At 38.4% G+C, this 26,451-nt stretch overlaps 1 protein-coding gene across 3 annotated transcripts in view; it reads right to left on the reverse strand.

The window, feature by feature from the left end:
* LOC137153685 (Bardet-Biedl syndrome 7 protein) overlaps positions 1-21,732 on the reverse strand; it is a 39,824-nt gene extending 18,092 nt beyond the window's left edge. For 2 of the 3 annotated variants that reach the window (XM_067549308.1, XM_067549326.1), the window contains exons 1-9: positions 21,321-21,732; positions 20,329-20,401; positions 18,719-18,835; positions 17,459-17,589; positions 16,376-16,460; positions 14,370-14,472; positions 8,084-8,276; positions 4,007-4,081; positions 2,938-3,003 (exon numbers count right to left, since the gene is read on the reverse strand). In XM_067549308.1, the coding sequence (XP_067405409.1) occupies positions 2,938-3,003; positions 4,007-4,081; positions 8,084-8,276; positions 14,370-14,472; positions 16,376-16,460; positions 17,459-17,589; positions 18,719-18,835; positions 20,329-20,401; positions 21,321-21,527 (1,050 nt within the window). In that variant the 5' untranslated portion in view covers positions 21,528-21,732. The remainder of the gene's footprint in view (positions 1-2,937; positions 3,004-4,006; positions 4,082-8,083; positions 8,277-14,369; positions 14,473-16,375; positions 16,461-17,458; positions 17,590-18,718; positions 18,836-20,328; positions 20,402-21,320) is intronic. The other variant, XM_067549317.1, reaches the window with a different exon arrangement.
* Positions 21,733-26,451: the final 4,719 nt, after the last annotated feature.

Raw genomic sequence — 26,451 nt, forward strand, 5'->3', positions numbered from 1 at the left:
GCACAGATTTATTATAGAGGAAAAGGAAATCCATTTTCTTTAATTCTGACTGCCCAAAGAACAAAGGCTTTGTCCAGCCACTCTTAATCCTTTATTTTTACTGTAAGGTTTTTACACGATGTAAGATAATGACACAAGATGTATCACTTAAAACTCAATTAAAACCATTCCAAACTACACCCTCCATAGCATCCTCCTCTTCACAACAACAAGCAAAATCCTTCAACCCCAACACAAGACTTCTAAAAAAGAAATGGATCCAGATCCTCAGCTGCAGTTGAGGAACACTAAGAAAAGTGAGGTGTGCAAAAGATGTTTTGAGCCAGTTTTGCACCCACTCCACATCCTGGAACCCCACTCTACACCAACACAGTTCTGTATGCTTTAATTTGTTTGTCCAGATTGCTCTAACTTGTACCAGCTGTCAACAGCTCCAACGGAATTACCAAGGCTTAGGGATATCCTACCCACCATCCCTACTCGGTCCACAGGGGGGAGGAAGGCGTATGTGCTACTAAGATGTGTGGAAGGCTTTCTACCATCTGAATGAAGAATGGCATAGTGTCTGGAACATCAGACTAGCTTCCAGGAAACGCCAAGCTCCACAGACTTCCTGTAACCTTGTGCCAGTCATTTAGTTTACCCTGTACCTTAGTACTCTCTCTCTAACATGGATGTTGTGAGGATAAAGGGGCCAATCCAAAATCCATTGAAGTCAACTGACTTCAATGGGAACTGGGTCAAGCCCCAAAATCCTCAGGCACAATCAACTTTTCTGCTCTAAGAGTAAAACTCATCTTTTCAAGAGACAGAGCTTTCTCGGGGGCCAATCCAAGACTGTGGAATGAACTCATACAGGAACCAAGCACCATCATAAACCTCACCACCTTCCACTCCAAGTGCAAGGTGCTTAGAATGTGCCTTCTCTAACAAACACATTTAAACAAACAAAAGACTATACTACACAAACAATCTTCCTATGGCAGCAATAGAGCTCTATAAATTTTCCAGATCATTAAACAGATAAGCAGGTCAACAGTCCCATTGGTGAGGCTACTTGCCTTCAAGTTAAGCATGTTATCTTTTTCTTGCTTTTAGTGAGGTTTTTGAGACTGTTCCACATGACATTCTCATAAGCAAACTAGGGAAATGTGGTCCAGATGAAACTACTATAAAGTGAGTGCACAACTGGTTGAAAAAAATATACCCAGAGCAGTTATCTGTGATTTGCTATCAAACTGGTGAGATGTATCTAGTGGGGTTACTGGAGGAGAAAGGGAGTCTGTAACTATTCAGTCTTTTCATTAATGGCTTAGATAATGAAATGCATAGTATGCTTATAAAATCTGCACATGACACCACATGAGGAGGGGTTGCAAGCACTCTGGATGAAAGGATTATAATTCAAAATCACCTTGATAAATTGAAAATTGGTCTGAATGCCACAAAATGAAATTCAATAAAGGTCAGTGCAAAGTACTTCACTTAAGAAAGAAAAATCAAATACAGAAACACAAAATGGGGAATAACTGACTAGGTGGAGGTACTGCTGAAAAGAAACTGGAGGTTTTAGTGGATCACAAATTGAATACGAGTCAAGAATGTGATGCACTTGCGAAAAAAGCTAATATTCTGGAGTGTATTAACAGGAGTGCCTTACGCCCGACAGAGGAAGTAATTGTCCCACTTTGCTTGGTATTGGTGAGGCTGCAGCTGAAGTTCTGTGTCCAATTTTGAACACCATACTTTAGGAAACATGTGGACAAACTAGAGAGTGTCCCAAAGGAGAGCAACAAAAAATGATAAAAGAAAACCTTACCTGTGAGGATAGATTGAAAAACACAGGGCAAGTTTAGTCTTGAAAAAAGAAAACTAGAGGGGGCACCTGCTAAAAGAGTCTTGAAATATGTTAAAGCTGTTACAAAGAGGACAATGATCAACTGGTTTCCACATCCACCAAGGGTAGTACAAGAAGTAATTGGCTTAGTCTGCAGCAAGGGAGATTTTGGTTAGATATTAGGAAAATAATTTGAACTATAAGGGTAACTAAGGCTACGGCTACACTGACAGCGGCAAAGTCGCTGCCGTCAGATCGATTTCTCGGGATCGACTGAGTGGTCAGTGAAGACCCGCTCAGTCGATCCAGAAATCGACGTACTAAGGCCACCTTCATAAGTGGTGTAGCGCTACGTCGACGGGAACGCCGTTCCCGTTGGCACAGTGCAGTGAAGACGGCGCGCAGAAGAGAAGCAGAGAAGTTGACGGGAGTTATGCAAGTTTTTGCGTAGCTTGCGTAACTCCCATCGACTGCCGCCAAATCTCGGAGGTAAGTGTAGATAGGGTCTAAGATCTGGAGTACTGAAGGAGTTTGTGGAAACCCCATCATTGGAGATTTTTGAAGAATTGATTAGATGAACACCTGTCAGGGATGGTCCAGGTTTTCTTCCCAACCTGTTTCTGACTTTTGTTTCCTGGCATTTCTCTCCCTGCTTCATCCTTTTTGAAGTTTCTCTGAGAAAGTCTCTGATTCTAGACTAACTGGTGTTTTTTTGGCTTCTCCTCTCTCTCTTTTTTTTTTTTTTTTTTTTTTTTTTACAGTCAGAAATCCTAAAGAAAGGATGCTAGGCTTGCTCTCCCCCACCGTCCTGCTTCTCTACAGTGGCTTCTAGAGGCATCCAAAGTGACTATTTGTACAAGCAGCAATAAAGCAGGAGTTCTCATTAGCACCATGCAAGAGACCAGAAATTTCTCAATGAACAACCAGTGGCCTGAAGATTACAATATGGGAAACACTGGACTACTCATTTGTTCAAATTAACACTTTCAACCCACTCATTCAATCTGTGTACACTTAAGCATGGCACAAAATACAAATTTACATTTCCTGGAAAAAGGCATTTTTGAAAAGCACAAGAAAATATTTTGTGGCATCTTTACCTTAAGCTCCAGTCTCGTAGTATTTGCCTGGCATCGGTAAGTGGCAAGAAGAAAGTTGCTGTTTGGCTATGAACAAATCAAAATGAAAAACCAAATAATTCAGAAAAAATGTCTGGATTCATGAATGTTTTATCATCAAAACTTTAACAGCATAGTGACAGTTTTTGCTATCTATGCCAAACTTTACATGAAAAGTAAAAATGAATGAAATCCTGGAAGTCTTTGGCAAAACTGTCATTGACTTCACTGGGGCCAGAATTTCACCCCATATTGCATTAGTCAGTACCAACTCTCGCTATAAAGATAAAGAATAGGAAATCAATTGAACTCTTTGTTAAAACTGTAAAGAAAATACATTTGAAAACTCCATTCTGCAAAATTAAAAGATACAATTATCTACCAGTTTCCCTGATATTAACTCAACCTGGGATCTGACAAGCTAAATTATCCGAATTAGACAAAGAAAAATTATTCAGAAAACACACTGCAGGCTAAACCAACATTAGCCAAAGTAATGATCACACAGAATGAATAAAAAACTCAAAGCAGGCAGTGAAATTTCTGTAATCTTAAGGATAAACATTTGATGTCCCAAATTAGTCACGAACAAACCCAAAATATTTAGAAGACAGCTGTGAAAAACACACAGACTTCAAATTTAATTTCTGGAATTTTTTTTTAGAAAACAGTTTCTATAAAAATAATGTATTTAGTCAAACATGAGAATGTTTGAATTACAGTGTTTTCATGATGCCAATTTGACATTTTAAAGACATACAGTAAATATAAATATAGTGCTCTTTGCCTCATAACTTTCAGTAAAGAAATAGTCAACTTTCTGCACAGTATTCTATCATGCTACCAGCAAAACTGGATTCTCCCAAACTTCATCCCTCCCAACATTTTATTCAGTTTCTGTCATTACAATAATTTATTTAACTCCTAGGACTTTAAAGTACAAATCTGTGTAAATACAAATTCTGTTAATACATAGTAGTTGACTTCCAATCAACAGTCTCTATAAAAGTATAACAATTAACTAATCAATTTACCTTTTTGTGTTACTTACCTCAGAATCACAGCCACTAAAACTAACAACAGCTGAATTTTTATCCACATCCAATAGGTCTATTGGGACATCGCTCTGTGTAGAATATTTAAGAGAGGGAAGAGAAAAAAGCATGAAATTCTGAATAGTTTAATGCATTTATACTCTTTAATTCTAATCAATTATGTTAGTGAGGAAGATACAATATAACTGTTTGATAATATTAATTTGAGAAGGGTAAAAGATTAAACAGATGTTTAGCATATTTGTTAAATTTAAATCCCAGGACAATTAGGAGATCTTTATCTTCTAAGTCTTTACCTCTAAATCTTTTATTTGTGATGTCTTAAACTTCATCTTGTAACTGGAGATGTGTTCTAATATTAGCTAATGTAAGATGTATACGTTTGAAAAGAAATAAAATAGCAAATGCATTCATTTTCTGATTGGGGTGCTTCTCTCTTAAATGCACAGCCTATTAAATCTCTTTAGGAAACAAAGTATTACATTAGAGCTGCATTAATTACCATTAATTTAAAATTAATAATTTTAAAATGTTTTGGATACAATTAATTTTCTTTGCTCTAGATTTGTTTCACCTGCTTTTAAATGAGAACTGCCAATATTCTGTTAACAAGATGAATAGGCTCTATTATAGTTTCTTTCAATTACTTGACCTCCTCTGACTGAAATGCTATTTTTATAGCTTCATATAAAATTCAGTGAGCCACAATAAATATCCCAATGCTTCCAAAGGAAAAATAGCATTGCTATACTTTGTCCAGTGTATACTGTTACTTTAGAACTCTAGATCTGATTTACGCTTAAAATTTAGGTTAACATTGCTATGTCAATCAGTGAAAGATCCATATCCCAACCAACATAGCTATGCCTACCTAGCAGAAGAAGCAGATAGGGTGATAGAAGAGTGCTTCATGGCTGGTCTACAATGAAACCTTACATCAGCATAGCTACGTTTCTCAGGGGTGTGAAAAATCTACACCCAAAGAGATGTAAACCCAAAGAGATGCCAACCTAGCCCCAGCGCAGACAGTACTAGATCAACAGAAAAATTCTTCTGTCAATCCAGCTACCATCTTAGGGAAGTGGAGTAACTACAGTGATGGGAGAATCCCTCCAATTGCTGTAGAGAATGTCTACACTGAAGTGCTACAGTGATATTGCAGTTCCACAGCAGCTATACCATTGTAGCATTTTAAGTGTAGACACAGCCTTTCAGTGCAAGCTGCATCTACACTTTGGGGTTATGCCAATATAGCTATGCCAGTATAGTCCCCATAATGTAGACATGCACTAAACTCCACATTAAATTCACGCCTAAATCAATTAAGTTTAGCATTTAGCCATGATGTAACTGAGACCTGTGAGAAGACTGAAAAAATTGGGTTTGTTTAGTCTGGAGAAAAAGCCTATGGGAGGACATGATAATAGTTTTCAAGTATATAAAAGGTTGTTACAAGAAAGAGTGGGAAAGATAGTTCTTGTTAATCTCAGAGGACAGGACAAGAAGCAATGGGCTTACACTGCAGCAAGGGCAGTGTAGGTTGGACATTAGGAAAAACTTCCTAACCGTCAGGGTAGTTAAGCACTGGAATAAAATTGCCTAGGGAGGTTGTGGGATCTCCGTCACTGGAGATTTTTAAGAGCAGGTTGGACAGAAACCTGTCAGGAAGTGTCTAATGCCTGGTTGTGCCTTGAGTGCAGGAGACTGGACTAGAAGACCTCTCAAGGTGTCTTCCAGTCCTATGATTCTGTGAGGCTGTTTACACTAAAAACACTATAGCAGCACAGCTGCAGCTATGCCACTGTAGTGTTTCGGTGTAGATACTACCTAAACCAATGGGAAGGTATTCACATTGGCATAGGTAATCCACCTCCCTGAGACGCAACAGATAGGTTGACAGAAGAATTTTTCTGTTGTCCTAGCACTGTCTACACCAGAGGTTAGGTCAGCATAGCTACGTCTCTCAGGAGTGTGGATTTTTCACACCCCTGAGACACGTAGCTATGGCAGTGTAAGTTTACAGTGTAGACTGGCACTGATACAGAAGTGACATTCAAATGCAGACAACATTTAGCAATTTAGGCTCCATTTCATAATTCAAACTACCATCGAAAGAGATGTTTCCACCATGTCACTGTGTGTGTGTTTTTTTTTTAAAACCTGGACAGCTTACCTATATTGAATTTCCTCTTGACAAAACTCTTTTTAAAATTTTTCTCCCTCAAAGATGCCTCAAAGATAGTTATCTTGGTACCAACCCTTTCTTTGACTATTAAAGATAACTCACTACAGTTAACGTGACAGAAGAAATAACTCATTTAAGATGGCTGTAGATGGCAAAAATATTTAGTGTAGTAGAAAGTGAGAGCCTGAGACATGAGGCCAGGGATAACAGGCTGGATATGAGGCCTGAAGCTGGAGCCAATGTAACGGTCAAGTCTGTTATAAATGCAAAGTTAGCAGAAGTCATGCTGTGAATGCTGGCAGGCTCACATTAACTGGCAAGAACAGAGCTGATACACACATTCCTAAACAAGAACTAGACACAGAACACTCTCCCAAGCACATCCCAGAAAAGTACCAGAACATCCCAATACACCAAAGATAATGAGGGAATACTGACCCCTCAGAAAGATAATATGATGGATAAAGATGTCTTGGTCAGATTATCTGGTACAAGGTGAAAGATGGTATCTTACCATGTCAGAGGTACAACACAAAACTTGTTTGTATCAGTGTATAAAAGGAGGGTCTCAAAGGGAGTGTCTTCATCTGGCCAAGTGAGGAACAGAAAGTCCCGCCATTTACTGAGCTGATCCATTGTCAGGGGCATACATGTATTAAGCGTACTTGTAGCATGTATGGGATGCTTTTTACTGTGTTCATTTAATAATAAACCTGTCTAGTCCCTTTGTTGCTAAAAGAATCTGTGGTCTTATTGGATACTCCAATCATGGTTTGGTGTCTTGGTTATCTGTGCAAAGCTGGGACAGCATACACACTGGGAGAGCACATACACAGCCAACAACTGACAACACTTAGTAAGAGCTATGTACAAATCAGATTTTCTTCTACTTGATTACATCCTACCATCCTCAGGAACAGCAGAAGTATTACAAGGGAATCTCATCTCAAGAAGTGATTAAAGGTGTATTTTAATAAGAAAATTCTAAAACAAATTAAATTTTTAAATTTAGATGACTCATTTCCACTTAGCACTCAGCAAAAGCAGAGCCAGGTTTAAGGTGCAACCCCTCCCTACTGACTTCAGTGGGAGTTTTGCTATAGACTTCAATAAGGCCAGGATTTCACCCAGGGAGTATTCCAAGAGCAACAGACGATTCCTCTTTCGTGAAGTTCCTGAGAAAAAGAGCGAGGACAAGAAAACAAACAAACCTTATTTTCACTTTCCTTTGACATACTTCTGCTTCCTTTTGGAAGGGAGTCTAGCCTCAGTTTAAATAACTCTGTTTTAGAAAGTCCATCACCACAGTCATACTTCAAATTGCTATCTTTACAAACTAGGATCCCATCCTGTGATCTAATTCAGGTAGGTGGACCTTTACAATACTGCCAAATCCCAGGGGACCAACCCAGGCAGATCATATTGTAGGATCGTAACCTACAATGTTCTAATGCAACTTGATCACTACAGAGGACACTAAAGTGGCCTACAGAACACAAGCATATTACAATTAAGTATAAATATCACATTCAAGATTCTGAACTATATTCTTATTCTATTTGGTACACTTTTATTAAAAAAAAAAAGAAAGTGAAGCCCAAGAGTAAAACCAGAAATTCCACATCAGCCTGCTGATAATTGTATGTCATACGTCCAGGTCTGTATTTCAATTCAATTCTGTATTTCAATGTCAGTATTAAAACAAACTGAAAGAAGCCGTTAGCATTAATGAAGTCTTTTAATACTGAGCTTGTCAAATTAATTAATTCAGTAAGCAACAACCAGTTAGCAGTGTTCTGGACCAAAAATAAAAGTTACAGTTTTCTTCATTGTTTAGTTTTAAAGCCTTACATTTTTGTAAGATTTTAGGTCTTAAAAGATCACTCACCTGTACCAAGACATTATCTATAGCTGTCTGCACCTCTAAGATAAGACTGTAGCTGGCATCATCCTTATTTAATGTAAACTTGTCATTCACACTAAATGTAGGTACTGCTGATATAGCAGTACTGGACCGAGAAGATTGCTGGTATTTTTCACGTTCTTGCAATACCTTTATCTGTAAATGTTCCAACTCATTCCTAGGAAAGAGAAACTGTCAGACGTAAATATAAAATCCTGAAGGTAACTTTTTCCACAAAGGTGTCCCAGAAACTCAATCTACTGTTTCTGATAAAGTAATTGTCTTCCTTATTTTTTCTAGTTAGGATAAAGAGGAATAAAGTCATCAATCACCCCTTCCACAGACATCCTATGGTACAGTATTTTTTTCCCCAAATGTAATCTAAAATTATAAAATAAGAAAATGTACATGTTACAATATCTTTTTAGAGTGGAGAGATTTCAAGAGGATCTAGGACCGAGGACAAAGTTTACTCCAACAATATATTCCTGAAGTGAAATCTCAATGACCAACACATATCAATATTCAGTACCCTCCTTAGAGAACATGTGAAATTTTGTTACTTCTTTTTGACCTAAGCAGCCAGTCAAAGTTTGGGGCCCTGGAGATGTCCCAGTTGGGGGTAGAAATTGACAGTGGAGTCTGGCGATTTCTTATTTATTTAAAAGGAATGTACAAAATCCTGCTTCTCTGCACGAAGGAGGGAGCAAAATCAAAAGAAGCAGTTTTGTAGTTTACAGGCCCAAGCTTTGTTCAGCCAGCACCTCTGACCCGAACCTCTCCCCAAGATTCTTCAGGGTTAGAATCATAGAATATTAGAGTTGGAAGGGACCTCAGAGGTCATCTAGTCCAACCTCCTGCTCAGAGCAGGACTAACCTCAGCTAAATAATCCCAGCGAGGGTTTTGTCAAGCCGCAGCTTAAAAACCTCTAAAGATGGAGATTCCACGACCTCCCTAGGTAACCCATTCCAGTGCTTCATCACGCTCCTAGTGAAAAACTTTTTCCTAATGTCCAACCTAGACCTCCCCCCCTGCAACTTGAGACTGTTGCTCCTTGTTCTGTTATCTGCCACCACCGAGAACAGCCTAGCCCCATCTCCCTGGAACCCCCTTTTAGGTAGTTAAAGGCTGCTATCAAATCCCCCCTCATTCTTCTCTTTTGCAGACTAAACAAGCCCAGTTTCCTTAGCCTCTCCTCATACATCTTGTGCTCCAGCCCCCTAATCATTTTTGTTGCCCTCCGCTGGACTCTCTCCAACTTGTCCTCATCCTTTTTGTAGTGGGGGGCCCAAAACTGGACACAATACTCCAAATGCGGCCTCACCAATGCCGAATAGAGGGGAATAATCACTTCCCACGACCTGCTGGCAATGCCCCTCCTAATGCAGCCCAATATGCTATTAGCCTTCTTGGCAACCAGGGCACACTGCTGACTCATATCCAGCTTCTTATCCACTGTTACCCCCAGGTCCTTTTCTGCAGAACTGCTGCCTAGCTCATCGGTCCCCAATCTATAGCTGTGCATGGGATTCTTCCTTCCTAAGTGGAGGACTCTGCACTTGTCCTTGTTGAACCTCATCAGATTTGTTTTGGCCCAATCCTCCAGTTTGTTTAGGTCCTTCTGTATCCTATCCCTACCTTCCAGGGTATCTACCACTCCCCCCAGCTTAGTGTCGTCCGCAAACTTGCTGAGGGTGCAATCTACCCCATCCTCCAGATCATTAATGAAGATGTTGAACAAAACCGGCCCCAGGACCGACCCCTGGGGCACTCCGCTTGTGACTGGTTGCCAGCTAGACATGGAGCCACTGATCACTACTCGTTGAGCCCTATGCTCTAGCCAGTTCTCTATCCATTTTATAGTCCATTCATCCAACCCATACTTCTTTAACTTGCTGATAAGAATACTGTGAGAGACAGTATCAAAAGCTTTGCTAAAGTCAAGGTATATCACATCTACTGCCTTCCCTACATCCACATGCTTACAGGCTGCTGCTTGGCTTTCTTACTCTGGCCCTACACACATGCACACATGCATCCCTTGCTCCCCCCTTACCCAGGCAATATTCAGAAAAGTCTCTTTGCCCAGTCAGTCCAAAACTCCTGGATAGTTTCACAGACCCTTTTGTCATACATGTAGAACTGTGATTAACTTATCCTGACAGCAAAGTTAATTGAAGGGCATGATGTGATCGACTGCATCCCTATGTTCATCCTTTTTATAAAACTATGATAAATTTTGTACAAAGTATACCTTGTGAGGTATTCGTTGAAAACTCAAACTGCTGAACATCATTGTCCTGTATGTATGTAAAGTTATAAGATTTTACTGTATAATATTGCTGTGACATGTTCCAAAGTCAAAAAAGCAGGCCCAAATCAGTTCTTCAGAGATAAAAGACACACTTACACCCCAGCCAGGTATCAGCATAATCAAATGGATTATCATGAACTATCTTCTGGGTAAGCGGCCATTCTTTGGCAGGAAGAAGGATGTGAGTGAGAATGTTACATATTGGCAATGTAACAGCTGGGGGTTTTCCATTCAAATAAACTGGCTGTCACCTGAATGTCAGCTGGAGATAATCTCAAAGAGGGGAGAATGGTGTAAGAATAGAGAACACACACAACACAAATTACCACTCTCCTCCACTCCTCTCTGCTCACTGAATGGGGGGAGAGGTCCTAGCCTGGAAGCTTCCAGACAGTAAAGACTGTAGAGCATGTGGTGAGAAAAACTTTTGCTTTGAATACATTTAGCTTGCTAAATTAGCATTAGTTTGTGTTTTATCCTTTTATTTTCTTTGCAACCAATTCTGATTTTCATGCCTCATTACTTGTAATAACTTAAAATCTATCTTTCTGTAGTTAATAAACTTGTTTTATCTAAATCAGTATGTTTGGACTGAAGTGTTTGGGAATCTCCATCTGACATAACAAGGTTTGTGCATATCATTTTCCAGTGATGAAATGACAGACTTATATTAGCTTGCACTGTCCAGTAGAGAGTGGGGCAGTACAAAATGCATATTTCTGGGGGAAGGTCAGGGAGACTGGGAGGTTGCTGGTATCATTCTGTATATAATTCACGAGTGGCTGGCCAGAGCATTCATGTGATTCAGCTGAGTGTGATTTTGTATGCTAGAGGTTGTGTGTGAACTGGCCAGGAGTGGTTGTTCTCACAGAAAAGCAGTGTAAAAAGGCACCCCAGACTGTAAATTGAGGAGACAAAGTTGTTCAACAGTCCAGGTTGTATCCTAGGGAACATCACACATGTTCACACCCAATCTCAAAGAGGTTTGTGATCCATGTAGTCATATGCACTGCTCAATATAAAAAATATAAACTCAGTGGAAAAAAGGCCTGAGAGACCTTGGTGTCACTGAGGAGAGAAAGAAGGGATCAAGACTGCATCATTTGAAAATGAGACAGAAGGGAACATCTTTGATGAGTCTCCAATTGATTTCCCATCCAAGGCAACCTGATTCCACTTCAGACAGAACTGCTGGTATTAGGAAGTCTACTGCAAGAGGTTGAGTTATCCCTCCTGGGAGACTTTGCCTTTTTTGGAAGGAGGAGATTCATAAGGGATCAAAGCACTTCTATTGCTCCTCAAAGAGGCCATTGATGCAGAATGTGGAGGATCACAGAACCAGAAGATCTAAAGTGGCTTGGGAGGCAGCACTGTCCACTGGATCGAGCACTAGACGGGGAGTCAGAAAACATTCTATTCCTGGCTCTGTCACTGACTCACTGTGTGACACTGGGCAACTCATTTCACCTGTCTTTGCCTTAATTTTTTCTCCCATCTACTGTCTATTTAGATTGTAAACTCTTCAGGAAGGGACTGTTTCTCAATATGTGTTTGTAAATTGTCTAGTATAATGGGACCCCTGTCTCAGTTGGGCCTCTAGGCATTAATGTAATGCACATAACATGTACAGTACCCATACAGGATAAATTCTAGAAGACGTGAACACTGGAGCTGTCCAAGGGAACATCCGCTAAGACATATCTGTCCCCAAATGAGGCTCATGCTAAAGTAGAACTGCAGCAAAGGGAATGGAATGAAACTCCCTTTTCTTAGAACAGAAAACACCATACCACAGAGCTTGGATCTTGCAAGAACCAGGGACCTCATGGATCTAATGACAACCACAGCAGCCTATTTCAGAATCAAGGTTCCCATGAGCCCAGGAGAAAATGGTTCCAAAGAGAAATGCAAAGAAATTGATTAAACGGATCCTACAGGTGAATAATCAGAGCTCAACACTGTTGGCAGCTCAAACGCCTCCATCGGAGGATGTCTCATGGGAGTTTGCCAGACATCTCAGCAGTAGCTCAATACAGATGACTGATCTGACCAGCCCAGAAACAATGGACCTCTCGGGAAGCCAATCACACTGTGGTTTGGCCAAATCCAACAGCAAGCTCTCTGTCAGACCCCTTTTCTGCATTGAGCAACCTCTTGGAACTGCTGGAACCATAGAAGTTGCCTTCCTACTTTCATCTGAGGGACTCAGATGCTCAGCCTTAGGACGTTGTTTTGACAGCTCCTTATGAAACCACCCCTTTCAGCTTGTGATCTTGTAAAAGACTAAACGCACCAAGTGATGCTTAACACACACATTGGTCAGCCTGGAGAGGAAAAGATATTCCAGATTAAAACTACCAGAGTGTCTTGAAGGAGAAAGTTTTGGAGGCAAGTCTTTCTGTCACTCTGTGTCCTCTGAGAAAGAATTAGTCATCACAGTCTTTGGCTGAGTGTTCCTCTCTCAAGCATAAAGTCAGCTATGCCTATCTGCAAAAGGGAACACAGCAGGATAAGAAAAATGCTTCTTAAATCCAACTTTTTAGATGGATCTGACACCTTGGATTAGCCCCAAAAGAGGGGGGGAAAAGTAAAAATGTTTTAACAAAAACAACTAAACCTCCATCCCTCAATTAAAACAAAGATTTATTAATCTAAAAATGTACTACACTAATGAGTTGTGTGTTAACTAACATAATGGAGAAAAGGTGAGATTGATTTCATGACTACTTTGGAAGACAAAACAAGAGAAGTGGAGAGTTCCATTAGCAGGGGAAAGGCATTTATTCCCATTGTCTGTGGAACACTGGGCTCAAAGGGAACAGCACATAACTCCTACTTGCAAACAACTATTCAAGATAGTTACACAAGCTAGGAACACAAGCCCTATAGTAGGGCAATGTGAAAGCAAATCAAAGAAGACTGAAATTGATCATCCAGTGTGGTATGCAGCGTTGTTGTTTGAAAGCCAGAAAAGGGGGTTCTCTCCCACAACCCTTCCAACCTCATCATCAGATGCAAGCTCCTCAGAGACAGGACACATCAACTGAAAGTGGCACCTGACCCTGCCAAAACAACAGGTGCAAAGCCTGCAGTCATATCTCCACTGCTGCAATGACTAAAACTCCACATACCACATCTTTCAAGATCCCTGGGTCCTACACAAGCCTATCACATCATGTGGTGTACCTCATCCAGTGCACTAAATGACCCAACAACAAATATGTTGGTGAAACCAGACAATCACTATGCTCTCAAATGAACTCACACAGGAAAATGATAAAAGACAAAAACACCATATCACCTCTGGGTGAATACTTTTCACAAAATGATCACTCTATCTGACCCACATCCTGAGAGGAAATCTGCGTAACACTTTCAAAAGATGAGCCTGGATGCTTAAATTCATAACTTTGTTAGACATAAAGAATCGGGGTCTTAATAAAGATACCAGATTTATGGTTTATTACAATCTGTAACCCAGCCAACCCCCCTTTGTGTCCTGTAACTACAGGGATGTTAAACAGGCCACTTCACCTTGAATGGTCCCTTAGTTTAGCATAAGTATAAATTGTTAGCACATATTCTATCTGTTCCATCTTATATTTAGCTGTAACACTCTCAGTGCCTTTCCCAGACCTGAAGAACTCTGTGTAGCTCTAAAGCTTGTCTATCTCACCCACAGAAGTTGGTCCAATAAAAGTTATCACCTCATTCACCATATCTCTCTATACGTGATGTCAGATGCAAAAAATAAACGCTGAAAAAATACACATATTTTCCCTTCTACAAAGTTCTAGCAGTTTCAATAATTTCAGGGAATATGCAAAAATATGCTTCACAAGTGGCTAGCATCACTTTCATTTCCAGAGGATGATTCCTCCAGATCACCACAGTTTTAAAAACCTAAGTCACATTTTGTATTTAGCCTTCTTTATGATTTCCTTTATTTAAGCTACCTTAAGGATGAAATCTTGTTCTGCATCTCTTGACTTATCTTTAGTTCTTCACCAGGTCCACCTTCCCTATGGACAGGCTCTGTAGTCAGTCCTGTCACCCAGCCTGAAAGAAACATATAAAAGAACTATGAAATATTCCTTATAAATTATCAACAAAAAAGCATTTTAAAAAGTCATAAGTCAGCCACACTGCCTTAAGATTGTAGAACATAAGAGGTAGTGTCGTCCAGCAGACAGAGAATCAAGGTGTGGACTCTATTCCTGGTTCTTCCACTGACTCAAAACAATGGTTTAAGGCATGGATTTTCAGAGTTGAGCAATTTCCCAATCTGTAATATGAGGACATGGTATCTACCTTTCTTTAAAAGGCACTTGGAGATTCTCAGATGAAAAGAGCTAATTGTTGTATTACTTAGAGAATCAATGTTAACAGAGGTTCCTAGAACACCATGGATAGTGTGTTTTTAAGCATAATAATGCAGTAAAAATGTTATAGAACATACTTATGCTGTGCCACATACTTGACACATGTACTTTTGTTTCTATAATTCTTTTAAAACAGTGCTGTTTTGCTTCATTTCACCATTTCACTGTGGCATCCAGATGGAAACAGACAGCACTTGATTTGATTTGGTCTTGACACCCCAACTATGTTTTTGTAGATTAATGGGTGTCTAGACCTTTTCAATTATTTCAATCCCTTTAAAGGGGGAATAGTGACACAACACTGTTACAAAATGCACCACAAAACCTAATGTACATGTCCAGTATCTACCTTTCAAACCTCTCAACCACTTTTCAAACATAAAAGCCTCATTAGTCAAGGACTAGTCATTTAAAGAAAAAAAAATTAATAAATACATAAAGTAAAAAAATGCTATAGTGCCAAATTCAAATCTATTTTTTGCTGCTCTAACCATTATTTTTCTGATCTACCAAATCTAATGTATTTTGCACTCCTATTGGAGCCCACACTGGATATTTTCCTTCCTCCACCTCTTTCAGAGCTTGGTCAGAAAATCCTCTTATGGCGTCTGTGATCTTAACAATAACATTACCACAGAGAGTGAGGAACCCAGAAACTTGGGAGCAGATCCTCAGCTGGTATAAATTGTCATAGCTCATAACTATCAAGGCAATGGAGCTGACGATTTACACCAGCTGACAATCTGCCCTACAGCCTGTTAGCCGTCTGCGGACTGCATTGAACACACAAAGTAAACATTTGCCATTGACTCCGTCTAAAACCTACCATGAAGGTTAACACAATTAAAACTTGGATTTCAGCAAATCAGGTTTTAACCCCCAACTATAATGTTAAAGAGAGACCTTTTACTGATTTAAACTTTCAAGCAATACTAATACAATAATACTTTTCTCATTTGATGTCCCTCACGGACAGACCAGTGCTACTGGGGGCCTACTGAAGTCTTCAAGTCTACATAAGCCTCCATACAAAAAGTAAGTTTGTTCTCTAATTTCTCAAAAGTGGTTGCTTTGAGAGATCCAAAACCTTGAGCACTGGTGAGAAGGCAAAAGAAGCAAAGCAAAACAAAACTGTTAGACATCTAGTAAGATGCATATACATGACTAAGAGGAACATGGAGAAAACAGACAAGGAGCCCAAAAAAAAAAAAAAAAAAAAAAGAATCAGTTACAAAATTATGAAACTCTAAACAATTCCATGATGTATAAAATCTAAACATTTCTAATGTACTTCATTACTGTGCTATACAGCTGCCTATACCTTACAATAACTAACTGCTGTAGTACAGTGTAGCATGATATAAAGCAAAAAATTATAGGGTTTTAATGAAATTTAGAATATATATAAGAAAATGTTTCCCACACTTAGAAGTATTTTAAAAATAGTATTTTGTGCCAGAATACTATTTTTCTGTAACCAGAACAAATTAATAAGATTCCAGCTCTATTAACAGCACCATTTTCTTAACCATTATAATACGGATAGCCAAAATTCTTTAAGTATTTAATATACAACTTACCTGAATATGTGGATGCTAAGATTTCATCATACCCATCCTTTCCTACACAGCCACCCTGGATAGATGTGATGCTCTCTGACAAGGCCTAAAAATAAAAGCAGACAAGCACGCAGGAGATACATGACTTTATTCATTTTATGTGAGTGCTGTTTAAAGAAAAAACACTTCCCCCTTTAATTTGTAGTGCAGAAAATCTATTCAGATGCACACCACCACAAAAGTATAAGAAATACTTAATTACCTGTTATTGTGTTTCAGCACACACATTTTTTATTCTATTGTGCGTATACCTTGAAAGACATATTAGGAACTGGTTTATAAAGTAAAACCTTGATGCACAGTCTAATTTTCAAACAGTAACTACCAGAACGTGTTGGAAGGAAAGAAGAGTGACTATGAATTAAATCCACTATTTTAAACAATTAGTAACAAATACATCCATGCCAGAAAATATACACTTTAAAGGGTCATTCTTTTATTTAAAGAAAAAACCCAACATATTTTAAAGTTTTGGGGGTGATTTTTGTCTGGTTGGCTGTTTTGTTTTGGTTGTTTTACTAACCTAGTTAGTAATACCATCTTAAATTATAAAAGAGAGAGAATTTTCAAAATGTAGTTTTTTTACCATTTGTGCTGTTTAATTTTAGCATTTTATTCAAATTGACTGGTCTGTTTCACGATCTGGTCCTCACATACTAGCAAACTGCTGTTGTGTTGTGGTTTCTACCATTACACCGAAGCATCACATTTTAAAATACAAGTGACATTTTTGCATTCATTTCAATTTTGGTAAGCCCTTTGCCTTTTTACAGTGTGCCTATAAATAAAATGAAGTATAGGACTGAACAAACTACCTTTTAACAGCATACAAGAATACAGCTATACCATGCAGACAGAATAGCTGAAGACCGTTTGAATAAATAAGTTTAGTCATTATTATAAATTTATTTATAGACAGTGAAAATACATATCTATAGCATACCATTGGTTTAGCCAATAAAATTAATATATTTCTTTTCTAATTTAAAGCAAAGAAGTTTAAAATATGCCCCATGAGAAGGGCATTTCCTGCGATGAGCTTACGTGATCATATCGAAGGATGGGCTCATTTGTGCTGTCGAAGCTATATATTTCTAGCATACCATCGTCTCGGCCAATAAGTAATTCTTTAACTCCATCACCCAGAATGTCAAAGTTATCAATACACAAGATACCTAAAAATAAAGATAAACTCTCTTACAAACAAACTGACTCCTCATTTAATCTTTTGACTCAATGAATGATTTGCAAAGTAGTCCATGAAAAACCATAGGTATTTTAGTGCATTAGAAATCAGTCATCTCTTGGAAAAACAAATTGAAAGAGCATTCTTGGTAATAAACAGAGGGATGAAGTCATTCATTTAAGAGAAACAATGTACTGGACTATGTATGTAAAAAACAAAACTATATTCCAATGAAAGCACAAAAATAAAGAGATTTACTAGAAATCAATTATAAAGAACCCAAAACCAAATCTATGATTCAGGCCCTTTAAAGTATCTCATGTTGGTCACCCAAAATCAAAATCACTACTCATATTTGAAAAATGAGGTCACAGTAAGAAGTTTACTAAAAATATTTTTGAGACAAAAGAATGAACATAAACAGCAGCATGCTCTACAGGCAAATACTATAAGTGGGTTCTGCTTATGGTACTTCCTTTTTCAGAGGAACACCACCTGAGATTGCTGCAAAGGCAGCATACTAAGCATAAAAAGAAACCAATGTCCTGCAATACGCAACAATAATTTTTGGCCAATTAAAAAACAGCGAAACTTCAAAGAGAGCCCTGTCCAATCCTTAAACTGAAAGCAGATGCAAGATGACAAAAAAAAAAAAAAAAGTTACAGTGACAGTGATAATCTCTGCTGGGGGAAGAAATCAAGATACTATAGGTTCTGAAAAAATATGATATTCATGTTTTGATTTATAAGTACAAACACCATTATAGCAGATTATCACATTTTATATATCAAATAATTTAAAATTTATTTTAAAAAAGTCACCTTAAAATAGGAAACAAAAGCATAGTAAATGAGAACTGAAAATAAGCTTCTTTTTTTCTCCTTCATGAAAGACAAAAAACATAATTATACTTCTTTATCAGCAAAAGGTCAGGAGCAAGGAAGTGGAGTACTCAAGCTCCTGTAATATACAGGCAAAATTGTGATGCATCTTCAAAATATTTACTGCAGCAAAAAATGCCCACAAATATAATGAGATTTACTAGTTACACTTTATTTCATTCATCCTCATGTATAATGGAATGCCAACAACCAGGAGAAGTTACCAAGATACATACCTCCTCTCTTCTTCTCATTTCTGATTTCCCACTTATGTACCGGAGATGTACTTGAAACCTGAATGAGGCCAAGTTTCCCATCAGATGTTCCAAACAGAAGTTCTTCCCCGGAATCACCTAAACATATAAGTAATTATATTGGTTCTACTTTTTACATCTATGTATTATGTTTTAAACTACTCAACTATTTTAAGAACTTAAGTCTTAAATTTAACATTTTCCTTCAAAATGTTATGTATGAATCACAAAATATTCAAATTCATGCTCTGCAGTAGAGAGTTACCAGATTTTTTCAAAACACAGTTGGTAGAAACAAGGCTAGAATTTCAGGAGAACATTCAAACACTGAGAACTATGGGTATTTTCATAAATTGTTCATTCCTGCTATTCATACATGCATGCATCTCTCACGGAGCTCAATAACTGTTAATGGGGGGTGGGGGGAAAGGAGGACATCAAATACTTAATACATTAAAGTAAGGATATTCTTCACAGCTTCTGAAAAGACTAGCAAGAGAAGCACTTCCCTCCCACTGCTCCCTCCCCCGCCCCCCCCCCCCCCCCATTAGATTGATTCATATTATATGGTTTATGGAGAGGTCCTGAAAAAGACAAGGGCAACAAAGAAACAAAACCACCTCACTCATTCACCTCCCTGGATAAAGGATGCAGAATCCTGCTCCTGCTATTACTTTCCCTCTCAAACCAGCTCCTGCCATTACAATGCTACTTTCAAATGGCCCGACTGAAAGAACATGGATTAGGATCTGGATTAGAGCCATTTGTTAATTTTTTTGACCTATGGTGCTAAACTCAGGTGAAAGAAGATTTCAAAAGGGCTGGCTAGACAATTTTAAAAACTTTAAAGGTCGTGTACACACTACAGAGACTATGTCAACACAGCTATTGCTGGCATAACCCCATAGTGTAGATGCAGCCTACACCACCAGAAGGGGTTTGTCCATTGTGGTAGAACACAACCTCCCTGAACAATGTCGACATAAGCACTATTCTGTGGACATAGCTGCATCTACTCTGGAGGTTAGGTTGGCATAATTATGTTGGCCAGGGCTGTTCCAATTCATGCCACTGAGTCTGTGCTTAAAACCACTGCACCATGTCAGTGTAGACACAACCTACGCTGAGAGGATGGCTTCTCGCATTTGCATAGGGAATCCACCTCTCCGAGAGATGGTAGCTAGTGTGACAGCAGAATTTTTCCGTCAACCTAGTGCTGATTTACACCAGGTGTTAAGTCACTATAGATGTGTCTCTCCAGGGTGTGAATTTTTCACACCTGCAAGAAACGTAGCATTTTTAACTTCCAAACAAGATTAATTAAAGTTCTACAGCAGTGGTTCTCAACCTGTAGCCTGCTTGTGGGCCAATTAACACACAGTTGCAGCCCATCTGACATCCTCAGGGCCATACAGGTAGAATATATATTATGTGGATGCAACCCACGTAGCACAAGAAAGCTGCATATGCAGCCCACAATGGTAAATAGGTTGAGAACCATTGTTCTACAAAATTTGTAAAGAAGACCTTCAGATTTTGATATATTTAAAATACATTTCAGTGAAATACTGATATATTTAAGAGCTAATTACCACCATTTCCATTATTTAAAGTGAGAACAGTAGGTGGTCCAGGAACTTCCACTTCATACAGTAAATCAGACCCCTAAAGAAGAAGAAAGAAAAGTTTTTAAAATGATCAAAAAAAAACCCTCCATAAAAATCACTTAAAATTGCATAGTTATGCGTAGTTTGTGTTATACATATGAATAAACTTCAGTTATCAAAATACCATATGTTTGTGTTGGTAGTATTTCAAAACTACAGAACAGTGAAGTTTGTATAAATGGAGTGCAGGACTGGCTTCTTAAAAAGAGATGTTCAAAATATATTTCTAGTGTTTTTAAACTCAGTTTTTATGGCAACATAACCTGAAAATTAATGTACCACTGGTGTATAAATGATGTAATAACTCTATAAATCACTAAAATAATTCATAAAACTTAGTTCTGATTAAGTGATTTATTCAAAATGAAAATGTATATATTATGACAGATTTAAGCGCTCATCCTACAAACACACATGTTTAAATTTTATTCATGTGAGTAGTGCCACTAAAAGCAATAGGACTTCTCACCTAAATTACAAGGGACTATAGCTTATTATATTATATTAAATTATAAGGGACTGTAGCTTAAGTTAATTATACATGTGAGTAAAATACAGGATCAGAATCTAAACAAGTACCCCACCCTTTTAGCAGAATTTCACTAATCCTTACCTCATTAGCCTACAAATGTTAATTCTTATAACAGTTCTTGCTTCTCAGCAAGTTTAACAGTAGTAGTCTTCTTCAATAGAAGATGTGCTGTAGAATATTTATAGTATATTATGAAATGCCATACTAAGCCAATAAACAAAGCATATTTCATGTGTTATATTTTATACTTTCAAATTGTGTTTGCTAGTTTACTCAACATGTCACCAAATTCAATAATTCACAGTGAGTCTTTTAGTTACTAGTGTGAATTAGTGAAATTCTATGGTACCAGTAAAAGAAGTAACAAAAAGCAAATATTTTTAACCTGTAAAACTCTAAGGACTCTATCCTGACATGCCAATATTGGTGTAATGCAAGACAGTTTCTCTACTGGAAGACAAAGAACATCATTGATTTTATCTCCTGACAGGTAGTAGTGCTGGTCCTTGCAGTCACAGTAATGGTTATAGATATAGCTTGCACAAAGAAAGAGATCGGCTCCCGATATATGCCTGAGAAAAAGAAAAAGCATTTAATTTTGTCAGCATTTAAAGTTATAGTGATATTCTCTTCAGCCCCTATACACATGTGGATAAAGTTACACAAGTGTATAACTGTTTGCAGATTCAGGTCCTTAGTGAGCAAAATAAGTAATTAATCTGTTTAAATAGATTAAACCTGTTATTTCCTACAAACTATAAAAATCACAGTTTATATTTCTTTATTTTTTTCTATAGTTTATTTTCATCTGTGCATAAGGGTATGCAGACAACAAATGCTAAAGAGACGTAACTAATACATTTCATAATATAATTTTAAAGAGAAACAAAAACTATTAAAAAAAGAAATGCCCTTCTTAATTAAAGCACATTCAGGCATTCCTCTGAGCCTTTTAGAATAGGAGGGGGAGAACAAAAAAAATAAGTGTGTCTCCAGAGAAGTAGTTAAGGCTTTTTAAAATAAAATTTTAAAAGCACAATATAAGCAGGGTGCATGTGGGGGTGTTGTTTTGGCTTATGTTTTTCTGGCAAGTACATTAGACTAAATTTTGGTGAAAGGTGAGCAAGAGAAAGGGGCTCCGTATAAAAAAAAAAAAAAAAAAAAAAAATGAATGAATGAATGGGAGTAGAAAATTAAAACAAGATGGAGCAGTAACCCTTTTGGACTTTAGACAAACACTACAAAAAACTAATTAAACACTGAAGATAAAACAAAAACAACAGAGTTAATACAGATTCTGAACTAAAATGACTCACCATAACTAAAATGTTGCAATAGAGGAGTGGTATTCAGCACACAAATAAGTTTTAATTAAGGCCCTGAGTAAATTTTTTGATGTGTCCCAGTTACTTTAGAAGCCTAAATTCTAAATATAATGTGACTGTGGCACTAATCCCTTGTCTATGCAGAGTTTTTAGCCACCAGTGAAGCCACACTGACATAGTTTATAATGGTGGAAAGCTCCAGTGTGGACTGTTTACAACAGTATATTGTGTGTACAATGGGGTTTGCATCATTATAACTACATCAATCAAAAAACTAAACAAGTCCTGTTTAAAGTTCCCCCTGTTCCCCCTCAATATTTGTTAATTTACTGGTTCGTTGAAAGTATTCCACAATGCAGCATTTTGTGACACCCAAATATCAGGAGTCTCATTGAAATCCATCGTATGTGATGTTACATTCTGGATATCTTCAGTCAATACAGAAAGTTAACATTTTCAGTCCACCAGTGTGGTCACTTTTGGAATCATGTTTTGCCTCACTTACCAGGTAAGTGGCAATGAAGTGATTAAATACACTTCAAAATATTTGCAACTTTGTGACTCAGCTGAAGAAAAATAATATTGTACTAAATGAAGCTTTAAGAATAAAGTTAAAATTTCAATATTTATGTTCCTAGGTCACTTACAAGAGCTATTTAAAATAGTTATACTTAATACTAATTCAGAACAAATATAAAAAAGAAAATTATACAGATCTGTTTTGGGGGGCCCCATTTCAAAAAGCATGTCTGCATTAATAAATGTGGCAATTCAATGCCTGAAGACTTGGTGAATTCCATTTGTTTCACTGTATAATACAGAACTGTCTATCATACCAGTATTAAAGTTATTCATTTCCTCTCTTACTGCCACCTTGCGGCTCTCATACAAGGCACAATCCAACTCTCATCAGCAGAAAGACTTCTGCTGATTTTAATAGGAGTTGAAGGAGACCCCAACTTCCCTTCCTACTCACTCCTTGTACTGCCACCTCCCTCCTTACAAGAACTTTACAAAGCTGTAATCCTTCCAATCTTATGACTTAATTACATTTAAATATCAGTTTGAGAGATGGTTAGAGGGAGGAAGAAGATTTACAGTAGAGGTGGCCAAATTATTAATCTAAACTAGGTTCTAGTTCATTTTACAGGGTTCTGACAGTATAATATTTTTCTTTACTATATACCTTTAAAAAAAAAGACCCATATATATGTATGACAGACAGGCAAATGAAGAGATTTAGTTATTATCCAAATATGTGTTGAGACAGATACACACAGGCATGAATACTTCAGAGAGTTTTTGACTGCTTTAACTCCTGTTTTTTCTCCCCAACAATCCACTCCATCTTATAGCCTGGAAAAAAGATTTTTACAACGTTGTTTTTAATTTGTATTGGCATACTGTCCCTGCAAACGTTTATTATGCATATCCTGCTACACTAGTCACTCTGCCATGTGCTACATGTAGTAGTCAAGTCAGCCCAGCACCCCAAATGGGGGGTGTTCATTTAACATAAAAAAGCAGCAGTAAGACTGTAAAGAGAACGTTTATGACAACAAAAATCTTACTCCATTCCACAGGCCATATCAATGGAAGTGGAGTGAGACTGATCAAGACTCTGGAGGGAGCCATTATGGGTATAGGAAGGATTGGGTAGAGCAGGTGGTAACGAAAGCTGACTTAGAGAATCAAATTATGTCTCTCAGCAGAGCACCTTCAGTCACTGCTGTATGAACTCTGCATTCATGTTGATATAAGATGTAAATATAGCAATTAAGTTAATATTTACATGAATATGGAATTGAGTGCTAGTTTTGACACATACTTTTAGAGAGAAGTCTGAACTTCTTGATATTATTTCAGTTTCGTCTTCAGCTAGAAAAAGCATGTTGTACATTGGTTTATAGGTTCAAGACTTTCTCCTCAACCTGAACAGCTAAAAGCTTTTGACTAGTTGGACATAGTTTATAGAAATGAAACTAATTTGCAAATGATCAGCATCCACCCTCTGAAGGCATGTCTATATTGTGCAGCCACATGCCCTACAGGGGTGTGATTTCTAAAGTGCACTGACTGGTCCATGTAGACCATGGGTGGGGAACCTCCGGCCCACGGGCCGGATCCGGCCCGCGAAAGAATTTGATCCGGCCCGCGGGCGGGAAGTGCGCGCCGCCGAAACCCTGCCGCCGAAACCCTGCCGCCGTCTGCCCATTTTCGGCGGCGGCGGGAGCTCGGAGACGGTTACTGGCCCACGACACCCCGCGGACACTGTAAAACCGCGCCGCCAAAAAGGCGGAAACGGCGGCGGCATTTCAGCGGCGAGGGGGTGGAGTCGGCGGCGGCGCGGTTCCGGGGGGGCGGCGGCGCGGTGCGGTTCGGTTCCTGCCGCCGAAACCCTGCCGCCGTTTGCCCCTTTTCGGCGGCGATGGGGGGAATTCGGCGGCGGAATCGGCGACATGGCCCGCGAATGAAGGTAGGAATATCAAAATGGCCCTTGGCAGGGAAAAGGTTCCCCACCCCTGATGTAGACGCTGCTCATGAGCGCTAAAAGTTCTGTAGTGCACTTGAATGTAGTGCTGTTCACGCATTCAAGCGCACTAGGAAACTTTTAATGCACACCAACAGGGTCTACATGGACAAGTTAATATGTAACATGTTAATGAACTTTAGAAATCACATCCCCATAGCATGCACTATTCACTGTGTGGATAAGCCCTGAAGTTTTAATCCAAAATATGTAATTTACATTTTACTAACATTATTCACTTGTAAAAATCTAAATATTGTAAATACAGGCAGTGATTATTTAATCACATTTTGATACAAAATAAACCCAGCAGGCCTTCTAGCATATTGCAATATTTTGATGAGCGAGCCACAATTTTTAAACTACTTCCTTTGAAATGTGCCACATACACATACAGCAAAATGCAAAAAACTTATCAACTGCAAACATTTATTAGTAAAATGACAGTCAATTATGAAAACACAGTAATGAGCCAGTGCCTGAATCTATGCAGATACCTGTACTCTGATGTATTTTTAACCCATATACTGCATTATCAATAAGGGACATTAAATACTTAAGGCCCAATACAAATTAAAAAATTTGTTATGCACCACAAAAGAGAGATGTGTTTCCTTCCACCTCATCACTGTATTAAACAGGCCCAATAGTGGTTCATTTCCAAGATAAAGGACATTCAAACTGGTATTGTTGTGGATGTTGTCCTTCCACCTGCAAATGACCATTAACAAGGAATTTGGGGTCACTCAAATTCAAATGCTTTACCTAGAAGATTCTCGCTCCTGGTTCTCAGCACCCTAGCCTTGAACAGGCATAACTCCCAAGTTCTTAAGGTTTTTAGCCCCTAAAGGCAAAAGTAGCAGGTAAGAATGCATACCACACATCCATCGGCAATCATGTACCAACTCTGAACATAACCACTGTTCTCAGAATCTTCCATTCAGTTCCTGATTTTAGCAGGAAGTAAAATCTCCCCCCCCAAAAAAGCTAGCTAATCACAAAACTCACCCTTCTGTATCTCCTGCATCAAAGACCATTAGCATCTGATGCCAGGCCAGATCCTTGCACCAGACATTAACTTTTTACTATCCAGGTACTTATTTTTAGGAAGGGTCTTAACAAGAGCATAGGCTTTTTCCAAAACTTAACTTGCCCTTTTGCCAAAAAGACCTGTTAGTTCATATCACTAAGTATTCAAATTAGCCCTTGTATCAAAGCTCAGGGTTCTGGAGTGCAATAATATATGTTTAGCCAGTTTTCCTCTAGCTATGGCAGCCAAGTTCCCATAGGGGAGAGGAGGAGAATATAGTCAACAGAATACACACTTTTCTCAACTGTCATTAAGTGAGGAGCTATGGAGCAAAGGGTTTGCCACACGTTTTTCATGAGTTATTCCAAACCTGTTTGCAAGGGCATTAGCCATTAAAAGCAGCAGTGAGTGGCCATCTCCATTCCTTCAATGCAGAAATTCCTGGAGCCTTAAGCAGTGATGTGTTAGGAAGACAACTGGCTCTCTGGGTATCTCTTGTTGATGATTCCTATGTAGAGGTGATGCTTCATCAAATGTGTCTGAACACAATAGCAACATCTACAAGTATTAAGACCTGGAAGGGGACTCTCAGCTTGAGAGAGTTCAAGGTGGTGAAATAACACTACTGAGC

This window comes from Emydura macquarii, unplaced genomic scaffold, assembly GCF_026122565.2.
Source record: "Emydura macquarii macquarii isolate MOO-44397 ecotype Brisbane River unplaced genomic scaffold, CSIRO-AGI_Emac_v2 contig_267, whole genome shotgun sequence".
NCBI lineage: Eukaryota > Metazoa > Chordata > Testudines > Chelidae > Emydura > Emydura macquarii.